We start from the raw sequence: 18,600 nt of genomic DNA, 5'->3' as shown, positions 1-18,600 counted from the left end.
CACCGAAGTCCGGTAGAATTTGTGACTTGATCGCCTTTATTTTTTCATATTTGATGTCCCGAGGGGAAAGCTTGATTCCCCAAAGGGAGACATGTCATGTAGCTTCTGGATTGTTTAGTATATTCGAGAGAGGAGCCTCATTGACCACTATCATCGGGTGCGCCGAAAAATAGTGTCTTAACTTCCGTGCTGACATGAAAACTCCATAAACTAGCTTCTGATATTTTGGGTAGCACTGTTTGGATGGTGATAAAACTTCGCTAAGGAAATATATCGGCCACTGAACACCGTGAATCTTCCCTTCTTCTTCTCGTTCTACCACAAGGACTGTGCTGACCACCTGAGGTGTGGCCACAATATATAACAGCAGCGGTTCTTTTTCTTGGGGTGCCACCAGTACTGGTGGTGTTGAGATAGTTCGCTTCAGATGCTCAAAAGCTTCGTCTTCTTCCTCATTCCACTCTAATTTTTCCCCTTGATTGATTAGCGCGTAAAAGGGCAACGCTTTTTCTCCCAACCTGGCGACAAACCTACTCAAAGCTGCGACTCGTCCAGTCAGCTGTTGTATCTCCTTGAGCTTGGTTGGTTTTCTCATTGTCAAGATAGCCTGTATTTTCTCTGGGTTGGCCTCTATTCCCCTAGCTAACACTAAGTATCCGAGGAGTTCCCCCGCAGGAACACCAAAGGAACACTTTGTCGGGTTCAACTTGAGATGGAACTTGTCGAGGTTGTCAAAGGTTTCCTTGAGATCATCGGTCAGAGATGATCCCTGCTGACATAGGCATCCCTTATGGGCCTGCCGAAGAAGGTACCCGGGATCTACTGAAGGCCCACGGCCCGAAGATTACAAAGCCCGGAAGCCCAATAAAGCGTCGATATGGAAGATAGAGATATATTAGGAATAGAGACTTGTAACTATACGGGACGAACTCAAAGAGTCTCCCGTTGTTTATAACTTGTACATCACGAAACCCTCGGCTCTGCCTCCTATATAAGGGGGAGTCGAGGGAGAAAGAAAGGATCGATTCAATGTCAACACAACCCTAGTTTTTAGTAGTCGAGCACCTTTTCGGCTGAAACCTTCGAGATCACTTGCCCTCTACTTTCCACGAAAAACCTAGTCTACAACTTGTACGCATTGACAAGTTAATACCTTGTCAATTGGCGCCGTCTATGGGAATTAGAGGCGACAAGGAGCTGATCTCAATGGCACGTTCAACATCGTCGACATCATCGGTGGCAAGCAACGCGATGGATTAAACAGATAAAAATTGGTCTCGTTGATTTTGTTCCTCACCCTCCCACCCGTGTGGATGCATATGCCTATCTGGAGGAGCCAATGGAGATGACGTTCGGAAGTTTCCACTTCTGCGTCGGGAGAGAAGGATCACATCGCCTAGCGGCACCGATTTTTTCGGGACCGTTAGCGGTTGGTTCCGATTTCTCGGGATCATTGTTGTCAATCGAGTCAAGCGACGAGGAGATTTCGCCGGCAAGCTACGTCAAGCCCACCGCCGACGGAGATCTCGCCGATTTGTTCGGCGGGATGTCTTTCGGGTCGTTCACGGATTTCGATCTGGACAGCGACTCGGAAAGCATTGACAGCTTCAACTTCATCGACAGATCTACTTCTATTCGGAGGTCTTCACCGATTACTACGATGGTGTCACCGACTCGGAAGATGAACACATAGTGACAAAATATCATCAAGTCTGTGCAATTGGTGAATCAAGTCACTAGGAGAATGAAGCATGAGAGGCTTTCGATAATCTGGGAAATCCATACATCGATCCCACTGATCTTACGCGAGCAAGTACGTTGGGCCTACACCGAGGGAGAAACTACAACTTCCGCAGGTGGCTTGGGACAGAGCAGCAAGAGCCATGAACGGCACGAAGCCGATGACCACCACCGCTACATTGCAGGAGATGCAAGCGTATCAATATAGACTCGCTCGTGCTAGGCGGGAGATAGAAAAAGAAAAGGTTATACTTGAGCAAAGAAAAGTTGCAGCCTCCGCATCGAGCAGGCGAAGAGCTGAGTTAAGTCGACAATCAGGAACTTCGGGAGATAACCATAGAGCAGCACGTGACAGAGGAAGATCTCTATTGGCGCATGTACCCGAAGTTGAGCAGGAGCATTTGATCCAAAACCTCGACATGTCCTTTATGTCGATAGATACAAGAGGAAACATCATCCCCAAAACACCGGTAGCCGGATATATGGCGACTCAGGCCTTTATATTTGCATCTAGGACACCTCCTAGAGATCCAAGATAAGCATTATATCAAATGTTCATGGCAGGAGTTGGAGCCATGGGAACAACGTTCGCAACTTCCAGTACACCACCTGAAGGCGCCTGATACGTCTCCGACGTATCGATTATTTCTTATGTTCCATGCCACATTATTGATGATATCTACATGTTTTATACACATTATATGTCGTATTTACGCATTTTCCAGCACTAACCTATTAACGAGATGCCGAAGAGCCGATTCTGTCGTTTTCTGCTGTTTTTGGTTTCGAGAAATCCTACAAAGGAAATATTCTCGGAATTGGACGAAATCAACGCCCGGGGTCCTATTTTTGCACGAAGCTTCCGGAAGACCGAGGGGAAAGGAAGTGGGGCCACGAGGCGCCGCCACAACAGGGCGGCGCGGCCCGGACCCCGGCCGCGCGGCCCCGGCGTGTGGGGCCCTCGTGTGGCCCCCGCGTTGCCCTTCCGCCTACTTAAAGCCTTCGTCGCGAAACCCCCGCACCGAGAGCCATGATACGGAAAACCTATGCGAGACGCCGCCGCCGCCAATCCCATCTCGGGGGATTCGGAGATCACCTCCGGCACCCTGCCGGAGAGGGGAATCATCTCCCGGAGGACTCTTCACCGCCATGGTCGCCTCCGGAGTGATGAGTGAGTAGTTCACCCCTAGACTATGGGTCCATAGCAGTAGCTAGATGGTTGTCTTCTCCTCATGTGCTTCATTGTCGGATCTTGTGAGCTGCCTAACATGATCAAGATCATCTATCTGTAATTCTATATGTAGTGTTTGTCGGGATCCGATGGATAGAGAATACTATGTTATGTTGATTATCAATCTATTACCTATGTGTTGTTCATGATCTTGCATGCTCTCCGTTATTAGTAGAGGCTCTGGCCAAGTTTTTGCTCTTAACTCCAAGAGGGAGTATTTATGCTCGATAGTGGGTTCATGCCTCCATTAAATCTGGGACAGTGACAGAAAGTTCTAAGGTTGTGGATGTGCTTGTTGCCACTAGGGATAAAACATTGATGCTATGTCCGAGGATGTAGTTATTGATTACATTACGCACCATACTTAATGCAATTGTCCGTTGTTTGCAACTTAATACCGGAAGGGGTTCGGATGATAACCTCGAAGGTGGACTTTTTAGGCATAGATGCATGTCTGGATAGCGGTCTATGTACTTTGTCGTAATGCCCAATTAAATCTCACAATATTCATCATATCATGTATGTGCATTGTTATGCCCTCTCTATTTGTCAATTGCCCGACCGTAATTTGTTCACCCAACATGCTATTTATCTTATGGGAGAGACACCTCTAGTGAACTCGTGGACCCCGGTCCATTCTTCTACATCGAATACAATCTATCGCAATACTTGTTCTACTGTTTTCTGCAAACAATCATCATCCACACTATACATCTAATCCATTGTTACGAGCAAGCCGGTGAGATTGACAACCTCACTGTTTCGTTGGGGCAAAGTACTTTGGTTGTGTTGTGCAGGTTCCACGTTGGCGCCGGAATCCCTGGTGTTGCGCCGCACTACATCCCGCCGCCATCAATCTTCAACGTGCTTCTTGACTCCTACTGGTTCGATAAACCTTGGTTTCTTACTGAGGGAAACTTGCTGCTGTACGCATCACACCTTCCACTTGGGGTTCCCAACGGACGCGTGCTGTACGCGTATCAAGCTAAATTTCTGGCGCCGTTGCCGGGGAGATCAAGACACGCTGCAAGGGGAGTCTCCACAATCCAATCTCTTTACTTTGTTTTTGTCTTGCTTTATTTTATTTACTTACTTGTTTGCTGCATTATATCAAAACACAAAAAAATTAGTTGCTAGCTTTACTTTATTTACTGTCTTGCACTCTATATTAAAAACACAAAAAAAAATTAGTTACTTGCATTTGCTTTACTTATTTCAACATGTTTCCTTTTAATTTTACCGTAAAAGATATACCTGTGGGACAAGGGTCTATAATTGGAAGAGATAATATAGAAGAATTTTTCACCCATGTTAGTATGCATGAAGATCTTAAAGATATACCCCTTGCAAAAGTCTGTCCCTACTTATGAAGATGCCTCTGTTTGTTTGGTACGCATGATGGAAGCTAGATTTATTAGTCTCAACCCCATGATACAACACATGTTTCTTACACTTTCTGATATGGAGCGGGGAGAGAAGAGAGATTTTGTTCTAAAAGTCTTAGTGCGAGAATTTGAAGATATAGCTATAGAAGCTAGAAAAGTTTTTATTAAGCATGAAAGGCTTGGTATGATCACCGATTTTAAAAGAACACTTGAAAAAATGGATATGTATAGAATAAAATACACTAATAATGCTAATGATGGTGGGGAGATTAAGGCACCAATACCATGTAAGCTCCTAGCGATGCATGAAGCTCTAGATAATAATTATGCTTGGCTTGTTCCTGAAAATTTGTTTGATGAGAGCAGCAAGCCCAAGACTAATGAAAAGGGAGCCGCTGAAACTTATGTATCCAACATACTATGCATGGTTGAGAAAACTCCCAACACCCAAGGTAATGTCAATGCTCCATCTCTTGATAATACTTGACATACACTTTCTGCGCCTAGCTGAAAGGCGTTAAAGAAAAACGCTTATGGGAGACAACCCATGTTTTTACTACAGTATTTTTGTTTTATACTTGAGTCTTGGAAGTTGTTTACTACTGTAGCAGCCTCTCCTTATCTTAGTTTTGTGCATTGTTGTACCAAGTAAAGTCTTTGATAGTAAGGTTCATACTAGATTTGGATTGCTGCGCAGTAACATATTTCTTTTCTGTCACGAATTTCGACCTGCCTCTCTGTTGGTAGCTCAGAAAAATATGCCAATTTACGTGCGTGATCCTCAGATATGTACGCAACTTTCATTCAATTTGGGCATTTTCATTTGAGCAAGTATGGTGCCTCAATAAAATCCATCTTTACGGACTGTTCAGTTTTGACAGATTCTGCCTTTTATTTCGCATTGCCTCTTTTGCTATGGTGGATGAATTTCTTTGTTCCATTAATGTCCAAGTAGCTTTATGCAATGTACAGAAGTGTTAAGAATGATTGTGTCACCTCTGAACATGTTAATTTTTATTGTACACTAACCCTCTAATGAGTTGTTTCGAGTTTGGTGTGGAGGAAGTTTTCAAGGATCAAGAGAGGAGGATGATACAATATGATCAAGGAGAGTGAAAGCTCTAAGCTTGGGGATGCCCCGGTGGTTCACCCCCGCATATTTTAAGAAGACTCCAGCGTCTAAGCTTGGGGATGCCCAAGGCATCCCCTTCTTCATCGACAACATTATCGGGTTCCTCCCCGAAACTATATTTTTATTCCATCACATCTTATGTACTTTGCTTGGAGCATTGGTTTGTTTTTGTTTTTGTTTTGTTTGAATAAAATGGATCCTAGCATTCATTGTGTGGGAGAGAGACACGCTCCGCTGTTGCATATGGACAAATATGTCCTTAGGCTTTACTCATAGTATTCATGGCGAAGGTTGAATCTTCTTCGTTAAATTGTTATATGGTTGGAATCGGGAAATGCTACATGTAGTAATTCTACAATGTCTTGAATAATTTGATACTTGGCAATTGTTGTGCTCATGTTTAATCTCTTGCATCATATACTTTGCACCTATTAATGAAGAAACACCTAGAGCTTGCTAAATTTGTTTTGCATATTTGGTCTCTCTAAAGTCTAGATAATTTCTAGTATTGAGTTTGAACAACAAGGAAGACGGTGTAGAGTCTTATAATGTTTACAATATGTCTTTTATGTGAGTTTTGCTGCACCGGTTCATCCTTGTGTTTGTTTCAAATAACCTTGCTAGCCTAAACCTTGTATCGAGAGGGAATACTTCTCATGCATCCAAAATCCTTGAGCCAACCACTATGCCATTTGTGTCCACCATACCTACCTACTACATGGTATTTCTCCGCCATTCCAAAGTAAATTGCTTGAGTGCTACCTTTAAAATTTCCATTCTTTACCTTTGCAATATATAGCTCATGGGACAAATAGCTTAAAAACTATTGTGGTATTGAATATGTACTTATGCACTTTATCTCTTATTAAGTTGCTTGTTGTGCGATAACCATGTCTTCTGGGGACGCCATCAACTACTCTTTGTTGAATATCATGTGAGTTGCTATGCATGTCCGTCTTGTCTGAAGTAAGGGAGATCTACCACTTTAATGGTTAGAGCATGCATATTGTTAGAGAAGAACATTGGGCCGCTAACTAAAGCCATGAATCATGGTGGAAGTTTCAGTTTTGGACATATATCCTCAATCTCATATGAGAATACTAATTGTTGCTACATGCTTATGCATTAAAGAGGAGTCCATTATCTGTTGTCCATGTTGTCCCGGTATGGATGTCTAAGTTGAGAATAATCAAAAGCGAGAAATCCAAAATGCGGGCTTTCTCCTTAGACCTTTGTACAGGCGGCATGGAGGTACCCCTTTGTGACACTTGGTTAAAACATGTGTATTGCGATGATCCCGGTAGTCCAAGCTAATTAGGACAAGGTGCGGGCACTATTAGTATACTATGCATGAGGCTTGCAACTTGTAAGATATAATTTACATGATACATATGCTTTATTACTTCCGTTGACAAAATTGTTTCTTGTTTTCAAAAAAAAAAAAGCTCTAGCACAAATATAGCAATCGATGCTTTCCTCTTTAAAGGACTTTTCTTTTACTTTTATGTTGAGTCAGTTCACCTATTTCTCTCCACCTAAAGAAGCAAACACTTGTGTGAACTGTGCATTGATTCCTACATACTTGCATATTGCACTTGTTATATTACTCTATGTTGACAATTATCCATGAGATATACATGTTATAAGTTGAAAGCAACCGCTGAAACTTAATCTTCCTTTGTGTTGCTTCAATACCTTTACTTTGATTTATTGCTTTATGAGTTAACTCTTATGCAAGACTTATTGATGCTTGTCTTGAAAGTACTATTCATGAAAAGTCTTTGCTTTATGATTCATTTGTTTACTCATGTCATTACCATTGTTTTGATCGCTGCATTCATTACATATGCTTACAATAGTATGATCAAGGTTATGATGGCATGTCACTCCAGTAATTATCTTTGTTATCGTTTACCTGCTCGGGACGAGCAGGAACTAAGCTTGGGGATGCTGATACGTATCCGACGTATCGATAATTTCTTATGTTCCATGCCACATTATTGATGATATCTACATGTTTTATATTATATGTCGTATTTATGCATTTTCCGGCACTAACCTATTAACGAGATGCCGAAGAGCCGATTCTGTCGTTTTCTCGCTGTTTTTGGTTTCAGAAATCCTACAAAGAAAATATTCTCGGAATTGGACGAAATCAACGCCCAGGGTCCTATTTTTGCACGAAGCTTCCAGAAGACCGAGGGGGAAAGGAAGTGGGGCCACGAGGCGCCGCCACAACAGGGCGGCACGGCCTGGACCCTGGCCGCGCGGCCCTAGCGTGTGGGGCCCTCGTGTGGCCCCCCGCATTGCCCTTCCGCAACTTAAAGCCTTCGTCGCGAAACCCCCAGTACCGAGAGCCACGATACGGAAAACCTTACTGAGACGCCGCCGCCGCCAATCCCATCTCGGGGGATTCTGGAGATCACCTCCGGCACCTCGCCGGAGAGGGGAATCATCTCCCGGAGGACTCTTCACCGCCATGGTCGCCTCCGGAGTGATGAGTGAGTAGTTCACCCTCGGACTATGGGTCCATAGCAGTAGCTAGATGGTTGTCTTCTCCTCATGTGCTTCATTGTCGGATCTTGTGAGCTGCCTAACATGATCAAGATCATCTATCCGTAATTCTATATGTTGTGTTTGTCGGGATCCGATGGATAGAGAATACTATGTTATGTTGATTATCAATCTATTACCTATGTGTTGTTTATGATCTTGCATGCTCTCCGTTATTAGTAGAGGCTCCGGCCAAGTTTTTGCTCTTAACTCCAAGAGGGAGTATTTATGCTCGATAGTGGGTTCATGCCTCCATTAAATCCGGGACGAGTGACGGAAAGTTCTAAGGTTGTGGATGTGCTGTTGCCACTAGGGATAAAACATTGATGCTATGTCCGAGGATGTAGTTATTGATTACATTACGCACCATACTTAATGCAATTGTCCGTTGTTTGCAACTTAATACCGGAAGGGGTTCGGATGATAACCTCGAAGGTGGACTTTTTAGGCATAGATGCATGCTGGATAGCGGTCTATGTATTTTGTCGTAATGCCCAATTAAATCTCACAATATTCATCATATCATGTATGTGCATTGTTATGCCCTCTCTATTTGTCAATTGCCCGACTGTAATTTGTTCACCCAAAATGATATTTATCTTATGGGAGAGACACCTCTAGTGAACTCGTGGACCCCGGTCCATTCTTTTACATCGAATACAATCCATCGCAATACTTGTTCTACTCGTTTTCTCGCAAACAATCATCATCCACACTATACATCTAATCCTTTGTTACAGCAAGCCGGTGAGATTGACAACCTCACTGTTTCGTTGGGGCAAAGTACTTTGGTTGTGTTATGCAGGTTCCACGTTAGCGCCGGAATCCCTGGTGTTACGCCGCACTACATCCCGCCGCCATCAACCTTCAACGTGCTTCTTGACTCCTACTGGTTCGATAAACCTTGGTTTATTACTGAGGGAAACTTGCTGCTGTACGCATCACACCTTCCACTTGGGGTTCCCAACGGACGCGTGCTGTACGCGTATCAGCGCCCCAAGGCGAAACAGTCCTCGACCTGCTGCAGTAACGCGAGATCCTCCAAGGACAGGTGACGCGAGAGACACAACGACACATGCACGAGTCGATAGAGAAAGGCAAGAAAGAAGAGAACGTCGGCACTCACCAGAAGTAGATGAGGAAGATATGTGTGGGCTTCCATGCTTCACTCGACGTGTTCGCAAAACTCGGGTTCCGTCTGGGTTTAAATTACCTGACAACTACAAAAAATTCGATGGTTTGCAAGATCCTGAGGACTGGTTTGTCGACTACCTGGAGACAGTGAAGTTGATGGGTGGAACTAAAGGAACTGCCATGCAGAGCATCCAGGTCCACCTAAGCGGAGCCGCAAGGTCATGGATAAAAAAAGTTGCCAGAAGGATCCATCGACAGCTGGGAAACTTTTGAAGATATGTTTGTGAAAAAAATTCGATCCATGTGCAAGAAACTTGCATCAGTAGAGCAGCTAAGGGACTGCAGGCAGAAGTATATGATGAACCAATGAGGACATACATCCAGAGATGGAACATTATAACAAATTCAGCAGAGAACATATGTGACGAAAGAGCAATAGATGCGTTTGTTGCGGGGATCCAAAGAAAGGACTTAATCGGGGACTTGGGAAGGTCTAACCCGAAAACAATAGCAACGCTCATGGAGATAGCGAATCGCTGGGCAGATGGCGAAGATGTTGTCCAAAACAAACGGCATAGGTCACCCGACGAAGACCGCAGCAGAAATAACAACCAAAATATGCGACGTTTCTCTCGACAGTTCTCAAACTATGATGGGCCCGGCCAAGTAGCGGTTGGTTTTCGAGAAAATAGTGGAGGAAATTATCAAGATGATTATCAGAGGAGTAACAAGCAGCGCAGTGATTAAAGGGATGCTCCAAGTTCTAGCAGGCAAAATAGCTGGCCGAGGTTCCAAAGGCCATATGTATCACCCGAAGATCTTCTGAATGGACCATGCCAGATGCACTTCTTTGTCGATAATACTGGGAAAAGACAGTCGGGTCATCTTCAGAAGGACTGCCAAACTTTCCAAGCATTGCAAAGATACGCGGGACATGCCAATGCACAGGCAGCAAACAGGGGGAACCCTCAGGGGCCAAGGAGTGAGATTCACCTTCCACCTCCACCCGCAATCACCGACGAAAATCGACATCAGTTGCAATTGGCGGTAACCCCAGCCAACAACGGTCCTTATATTGACACAACAGGAGCAGTGTCAATGATTCAGAAGGGCAGACCCTTGAATAGGGCCCAAAAGGTGATTTCGCGGCAAGTGTACATGGCAGAGAAGATGCCTCCACCAACGATCGAGTACTTGAATTGGTCGGCACAGGACATCGGGTTCACCCAAGCAGATCATCCGCCTCAAGTTCCACGACCAGGGAAATCATCTATGATTTTGCCAGCCGTAATTGCAGGATTCGATGTTTCGCACATATTCATAGATGGAGGGAGCAGTTTGAACCTCATGTTCGCAGACACATTGAGGAAGATGAATATATATTTCTCAAACCTGACACCAACAAACACGCGCTTACATGGCATCACACCTGAGAAGCCGAACTATCCACTGGGAAAGATCAATCTCGATGTTCAGTTCGGAACCCGAGAGAATTAGAGAAGAGAGAAGCTCGAGTTCGAAGTCATTGATTTTCCATCACACTATCATGCTCTATTGGGACGACCCGCTTATGCTAGATTTATGGCGGTGCCACATTATACATATTTGTTATGGAGACTTCCCGGACCCAAGGGCCCAATCACAGTAAAGAGGAGCTTTGCTCTAGCAGATACGTGCGACAAGGACTTCCACAAGATGTCAGATAGCATGGCTTTGCGGTATGGCTCGGAGAATCGCCGCAAAGGTTGTCAAATTGGTCTAGCTCTTGGATCTAGATTGAGAGGGTGCTCGGCAAGTTCCCTGGGTACTCCTGGCATGTCAGCTGGACACCATGCAAAGATTTCCCAGCGCTCACGGAGGAAGTCGATGAGCGCGCTTTCCTATGCGCTGTCCAAGTTGGACGCGATAGATATCGTCTTTTTTGGATCTGTCAGGTGGATCTGCACTTCCTTAGAGTTCTTGGAGGTGTCGAAACCTTTCTTTTGCAAAGATCTACCTCCGTCGGGTAACACATCGTAGTTGGTTGTAAGCTTGGATGCTTCGTACTCAGCCTGCATCCCGAAGGTTTCAGAGAGCTTGTGAAAGTCTTTGTCGTACTTATCCGCCTGAGCGAAACTTCCTTTGACTGTGATTGGGCCATTGAGCCCGGGGATCCTCCATAGCAGGTATGTATAATGCGGCACGGCCATGAATCTAGCATACGCGGGTCGTCCTAGGAGAGCATGATATTGCGACGGCCAATCGATAACTTCGAACTCCAGCTTCTCCTTCCTGAAGTTTTCTCATGTTCCAAACTGTACGTCGAGTAGGAACTTTCTAGAGGATAATTTGGCTTCTTAGGTGTGATGCCATGAAAATACGTATCCATTGGTGTCAAATTTGCCAGAGAGATGTTCATCTTCCGTAACGTATCCGGTTATATGAGATTTAAACTGGTTCCTCCATCTATGAATATGCTGGAACCTCAAAGCCCGCAATCACCGCTGGTAAGATCATGTCCCGACCAATTAAGGTATTCAATGGTTGGTGGAGGCGACTTTTCTGCCATGAACACCTGCCGCGAAATTAATTTTTGCGCTCTGTTCGAGGGTCTGCCTTTCTGTATCATTGACACTGCTCCCGTTGTGTCTATGAAGTCACCATCATTGCTCGGAGGTGCCGCAAGTTGCAACTGATGTTGATTCGCGCTTGTAATTGCGGGTGGTGGTGGCAGGTGAATTTCACTCCTTGGCCCCTGCACGTACCCCCTTTTTGCTGCTTGCGTGTTGGTGTTTTCCGCGTATCTTCGCAGAGCTTGAAAATTTTGGCAATCCTTCTGAAGATGACCCGACTGTCTCTTTTCCTCATTGCCGAGGTAGAGTGCATCTGGCATGGCCCGTTCAACAGATCTTCGGGTGACATGTTGTATGGCCTTAGGAACCTAGGCCGGTTATTTTGCCTGCCGGAACTCGGCGCATCTCTATGATCATTGTGTTGGTCATTGTTCCGCTGGTAATCATCTTGATGATTTCCTCCACTATTTCCTCGGAAGCCAGCCGTCACTTGGCTGGGACCGTCATAATCTGTGAAGTGTCGGAAACGTCGCCTATTTTGATTGTTATTTCTATTACGATCCTCCTCGGGTGACCTCTGCCATTTGTTATGAACAACGTCTTTCCCATCAGCCCAGCGATTCGCTATCTCCATGAGGTCAGCTATTGTTCTTGGGTTGGATCTTCCCAATTCCTCAATTAGATCTCTTCTTCGGATTCCTGCAATAAGCGTGTCGATTTCTCTTTCATATGACACGTTCTCAGCCGAATCTTTTATGATGCTCCACCTCTGGATGTACATCCTCATTGATTCATCCGACTTCTACCTACAAGTCCTTAGCTGTTCTATTGACGCCGGTTTCTTGCACATGGAACGGAAGTTCCACACGAACAAGTCCTCGAAAGTTTCCCAGCTATCGACGGATCCTTCTGGTAGCTTCTTCATCCAAGATCTTGCGGCTCCACTGAGGTGGACCTGAATGCTCTGCATGGCTATTGCCCTGGTTCCGCCCATCAGCTTCACTATCTCCAAGCAGTCAACTAGCCAATCCTCAGGATCTTGCAATCCATCGAATTTTTTTGTAGATGTCAGGTAACTTGAAGCTAGAAGGTACTTTGGTTTTGCGAACTCGTCGGGTAAAGCAAGGAAGCCCGCATAAATCCTCCTCACTAACTTTTGTTGAATGCCGACGCTCTCACGTTCTGTTATCACGGTCCCTCTCTTGTCTTGCTCTGTCAACTCGTGCTTGTGTCACCTTGTTTCTCGCGTTGCCTTCTCGTGGAGGGTCTCGCGCTGCCACCGTAGTTGGTCGAGGACTATTTGCCTTGGACTATTTCTTCGTGGAGCACTTTCGGGTTGTGGTGTACTTGAACCTGCTATTGCTGTCCCCATAACGCCGACTCCTGCCATAGCCATCTAGTATAGTGTTTCCCTGGGATCTCTCGGAGGTGGTTTAGATGCCAATATGAAGGTATGTGTCGCCATATATCCTGCTTCCGGCGTTTTTGGGATGATGTGCCCTCTCGTGTATATCGACATAAATGACATGTCGAGGTTTTGGATCAAGTTCTCTTGTTCATGCTCAGGCACATTTTCCAATCGCGATTTGTTTCTTGCACGGGCGTCTCTGTGACTATCTCCCGAAGTTCCTGATTGTCGACTCAGGTTGGCCCTGCGCGCACTTGATGCAGAAGCTGCAACTCTTCTTTCATCGAGTAACTTTCTTTGTTTTTCTAGTTCTCGTCCAGCACGTGCGAGTTTATATTGATATGCTTGCAACGCCTCCGGTGTAGCCGTGGTGGTCATCGGTTGTGTACCGTTCATGGCTCTCTAAGATCTATCCCAAGCTGCTTGCGGCAGCTGTATTTTCTCTCGCGGCGTGGACCCAATGTATTTCTTTTCCTGTTCCACACGTGAGATCTGCGGGATCGATGTATGGGTTGCCCAAATCATCGAAAGCCTCCGACGCTTCGTCCTCTTGGGGCTTGTTTCCCCGATTGCGCAGACTTGATGATATATTGTAGTTGTTTGACACCGTCGTATATATCGGCGAAGACCTCCCTAATAGAAGTAGATATGTCGATGAAGTCGATCGATGCTTTCCGAGTCGCTACCCAGATCGAAATCCATGAACGACCCACAAGTCATGTCGCCGAACAGATCGACGAGTCCCCCGCCGATGGCGGGCTTGGTGAAGCTCGAAACCACCTCGTCGCCTGACTCGATTGATGATGCTGATGATCCCGAGAAATCGGAATCGACCGCTAACGGTCCCAAAAAAATCAGTGCCGCGAGATGATGCGATCGTTCTTTCCCGACGAGGAAGCGGAAACTCCCGAACATCATCTCCGTTGAATCCTCCAGATCGGCATATGCATGCAAACGGGCGGGAGGGTGAGGAACAAAATCGTCGAGATCAGGTTGGATCCGTTTATCTCCGTCCATCGCATTGCTTGCCGTTGATGATGTTGACGATGCCATCGAGATCACATCCTTGCAGCCTCCAATTCCCACAGACGACGCCAATTGACAAGGTATTAACTTGTCAATGCCTACAGATTCGCTGACGGGGCAAGGGTTGACCGGTCAAAACAGTTTGATTTTTTTTGCAAAAATACCCTTGACAAAAGACAATCTGGTTGCTACCTGAAAGGTCAGTGTTTGGTTAGCAGTTAACATAGGGGATTTCTCAACAAAAAAAAGATTACCACCCCCGCCACACCAACCCCACACGAACTAGAGGAGCCCCGCGAGACTGTGCTGCCCACCTCGCCGTCGGCACAATTCCTCGCATGGCAGAGAAGTCCACCTCTTTCGTTGCCGTCCATCTCCTCGCCTAGCCATGTTGTTCACCTCGCCGCCGCCGGATTCATCTGCCTAGTCTGCGTGTGGGGCACGTCGGGCGCCGCCACTCGCGTGTTGGACTTAACTAAACCTGTGTGGCCGTGCTACCCACCTTGCCGCCGCCATCCCTCTCCTCGCGTGGATAATATTCCTCTACCGACCTTCATGCTAGTGCGATCTATTGTGTGCCCTGCGACCTCCTCTGAGGGGTAACCTAGAGATGCCCCAACAGGCAACATCGGTCCACGTCGCGCATCGCCATGCCTCTACGGTGTGTACGACGACACCGCGACACGAGCAGTCGCAATTGAACCCTAAAATCGTAGCCACGAGGCCAGCGAGCAAGCAAGTGCAACTTGGGAGCAGCAACCATGTGTCGAGGTCAGCGAGCAGCCCCGCGACGAGCAAGCATGGGTAGGCCGAGAGCAGTGACCAGTAGCCACACAACTTGATGCATCGGGAGCAGCTTATGTCGGCCGACTCCCCACGCGCATCCCCGCGGAGCACCATCGGCCCGCGCTAGCGCATCCTTCACAAGGAGGGCAGCTGGGCGGGGCAACACGAGCGCGGTGCGGCGGCGCTGCACTAGCGGAGGAAGAACAACGGCGGGGTCCGAAGTGGGAAAGGGAGGAAGAGAGAGGAGTGGTGGTAGGTTGGTAAGGTTGATATGTTGGGTCTCACTACTGAGTCTCTATGTTTCGAAAATGAAATTAGGATTTCCAAGGGTCTTTTTGCATGAAGTTGCAAAGTTTTGGCCATTGCCACGTGAGCGTATACAGAGCTATACGGCGAGCCAGTGATCTAGATGAAGACTTTGAGGTATTTAGTTACCGTATGTTACATATTTGAAAGGCCGGTAACCATATCAGTTTGGGTCTTCAAGTTCTGGTACTACCGATACATTTTATTTTTTTAAGACGGTTATTTGTTGATTTGGCATGTGATTAAGCACCAACAATAGCCCACCGAAGATTCTGGTAAAGAAAAGTTGGAAAACTTTGGCCCCAGGCGACACGAACATGTGCGTGTACCGCCCGCATTATCGAAACCTTCCGTGACGCCGGCCCCAACCAGTTCACCACCAGCTCGATCCATCCATCTAGCGGTGGCGGAGAGAAGAGCATCAGTTAAAAGCGAGGCCCCGTTGCGAAACAACACACTGACACCATTCCAGTACCACTGTACCTGCATCATATCATACAGGAAGAGCAGAGCAGCAGCGAAACATGGCAGCACGCCTGTCCCTCCTCGTCGTTCTGGCCCTCCTCGCCGTCCTCACGGCGAAGGCCGACTTCGACGAGCAGTTTGAGGTGATTGGCGACCGTGACCACATCGGGTACAAGGACGACGGCAACGGCGGGCAGGAGTTCTCTCTGGAGCTCGACCAGGAATCCGGCTCCGGCTTCAAATCCAAGAACAAGTACCTCTTCGGCGAGTTCAGCGTTCGGATGAAGCTCGTCGACGGCAACTCCGCCGGCACCGTCACCTCCTTCTACGTAGGCCAGCCAACAGCTTCGTCTGAATCTTTGCTGATGTTTTCTTTTCTTTTGGCTAAATTGAACACCGCTGGATATTTTCAGCTGACGTCCGGGGAGAGCAGTACCCACGACGAGATTGACATCGAGTTCATGGGGAACTCGAGCGGGCAGCCCTACGTGATGAACACCAACGTCTGGGCCAGCGGCGACGGCAAGAAGGAGCACCAGTTCTACCTCTGGTTCGACCCCTCCGCCGATTTCCACACCTACAAGATCACCTGGAACCCCAAGAACATCATGTACGCGTCCAATTCCAAGTTCTTTCCATCCAATTCGACTAATGTGTTCGTACAATTCCAACTAATTTGGTTCGATTCGCCCAAATCGGCATTGCCAGATTCGAGGTGGACAACGTGGCGGTGAGGACGTTCAAGAACTACGATGACCTGCCGTTCCCGACGAGCAGGCCGATGGAGGTGCACGCGACGCTGTGGGACGGCAGCTACTGGGCAACGCAGCACGGCAACGTCAAGATCCACTGGAGGCACGAGCCCTTCGTGGTCTCCTACCGCGCCTACCACGCCAACGGCTGCGTCCACAGCAAGAACTCGTCGCGCTGCCCCGACGGCTCCGACGCCTGGATGCACCGGGAGCTCGGCGACGAGGAGCTCGACACCGTCGCCTGGGCGGAGCGCAACTGCCTCTCCTACAACTACTGCGCCGACGGCTGGCGCTTCCCCAAGGGATTCCCCGGGGAGTGTGGCCGCAAGTGATGCAATGCATCCATTGTTTTCGAATTATAGCAGACCACCCAGATTTGATTGATCTGTTTCTTGCAGTTGTTTATTCTGTTCATTCAATTCCGCCATGGACATTACCCCTTTGCCATTTCCCGTGTAGATTTTTAGCATCGTCGTTCCTGATTATTTGGTACCGTTTGTTTTCATGCCGAGATGAACTGAGAAGGATGAAAGTGTAGGTGTGAAGAATGTAACTAAATCGAACATATAGTTAAAAGGAATGTTGACATTTCGTCTTGGGTTTGTGTCATCTTGTCACATGTTCTGTTCAGAAACTTTGTAGGATTGACATTTTTGTAAGATAACGATGATGCGTTTCCGACCTTTTCTTGCAGATAATGATGGACGCGTTTCCAATAGATTCTTGCAAGCTGAAATATGATTGTTGATGGGAAGCAGACAAGTGACAACTGTCTGCTTCGTTGTTCCTTTTCTCGGTAGCGCGCATTGAGTGACGGCACAGCTGTGCACACAGCGCTGCCATGTTCGAGCGGTGCCCACTGTCCGATCTACCCCTCTCTCTCTCTGTGGTCGGCTGAGGGTACTCGGTATGAAACTCCGGCTGAGGGCATCTCCAGCGGACCGACGCATTTCGGACGTCCGAATTTCCGCTTGCATCGGCACGCAGACGCGATGTGGCCTAGGGCGACTGTTTGCATTTTTTACCGGGGACAGCGTCAAGCTCGCTAATGGCGTTTTACATCCCGTCGAGGACTGACGCCGGCGATTAACTGTTCCCGCGCGACGACGATCGTTCCTGCGCTTGCCCAATACATTGGCAAGTTTCGCCGGCGTTTCGCGCGCGTGGGAAACGCCCTGCGCGCCAACGTTGTTTCCCGCCCCGCCATGGCTATATATGGTGGACACCGGCGGGGGCGACGGGCACACCTCAAGCTACCATCCATCCATGGCCGACCACATGAATTGGGAGCACGTTGTTCACATGTGCCGCCAGCTCCACCCGGAGGAGGAGGAGGAGGAGGTAGCCGCCGCCGGCGTTGAGGCCCAGCAGCTGGACCTGGAGGTGGTGGCGGTGGAGGCGGAGGTCGCGGAGGCGGAGGCGGCAGAGCGCGCGGAAGGGCGCCTCGCGGCGACCAGGGCGGAGATCGCCAACGCCATGGCCGAGCTCGCCGACGCCAGGGCCGAGCTCGCGGAGGCGCGGGCCGCCATCGCGGCCCCTTCGCCGACGCCGTCATCCACGACATCGCGGATGACGACGTCCCCGTGCCCATGCGCTTCGACTGCGCCGGCGACCAGCGGATTCTGCTCGCGTCCTTCGAGTCCCTGGCTGGGGACGTGTCAGGACCCGGAGGTCAAGACATGGCCATGGCCGGAGAAGGGGAAGAAGGTGGAGCTCCGGTTGGCTCAGATCTACTCAACTAAGTAAAGGTAAGTGCAAAACTGATAAGGAAATTAGGGTTTTCATTATGCGTGCCACCCATCCACCCTCTCCTACTCTTTTATACAACAAGAGTAGGACCACGCAAGTTCAAGAATTACTTATTACAGCGCCTTAAACAGTAATTAGCGGGAAAGGCTGGTTTAAAACTAGTGACGCAAGACAACCATCCGATGCCCTCCATCTTGACCGTCCGTTAACACGATGATGTCACCAACACTTGGATAGCTGGAAGTGACTTGGTCTTGACATTGCCCCCTCCTGAAGACAAGACTTCAGGTCTTGAACGATGGAAATGTGCTGGTAATGAAATCTGCATTCTCCCAAGTAGCTTCGTCTTCAGACAGTCCCTCCCAATGTATGAGCCATTGT

The 18,600-nt window shown here is 47.7% G+C and overlaps 1 protein-coding gene across 1 annotated transcript; it reads left to right on the top strand.

The window, feature by feature from the left end:
- The first annotated feature begins 15,725 nt into the window (after positions 1–15,725).
- On the top strand, positions 15,726–16,802 carry LOC124682843 (xyloglucan endotransglycosylase/hydrolase protein 8-like). The gene is made up of 3 exons (XM_047217452.1): positions 15,726–16,047; positions 16,132–16,328; positions 16,427–16,802. Exons 1-3 carry the CDS (start codon positions 15,778–15,780, stop codon positions 16,800–16,802), a joined length of 843 nt encoding a protein of 280 aa, XP_047073408.1. The 5' UTR covers positions 15,726–15,777.
- Positions 16,803–18,600: the final 1,798 nt, after the last annotated feature.

The sequence above is a fragment of the Lolium rigidum genome, chromosome 1, assembly GCF_022539505.1.
Source record: "Lolium rigidum isolate FL_2022 chromosome 1, APGP_CSIRO_Lrig_0.1, whole genome shotgun sequence".
NCBI classification, from domain to species: Eukaryota; Viridiplantae; Streptophyta; class Magnoliopsida; order Poales; family Poaceae; genus Lolium; species Lolium rigidum.
This window is presented reverse-complemented; position numbering and strand designations above follow the sequence as displayed.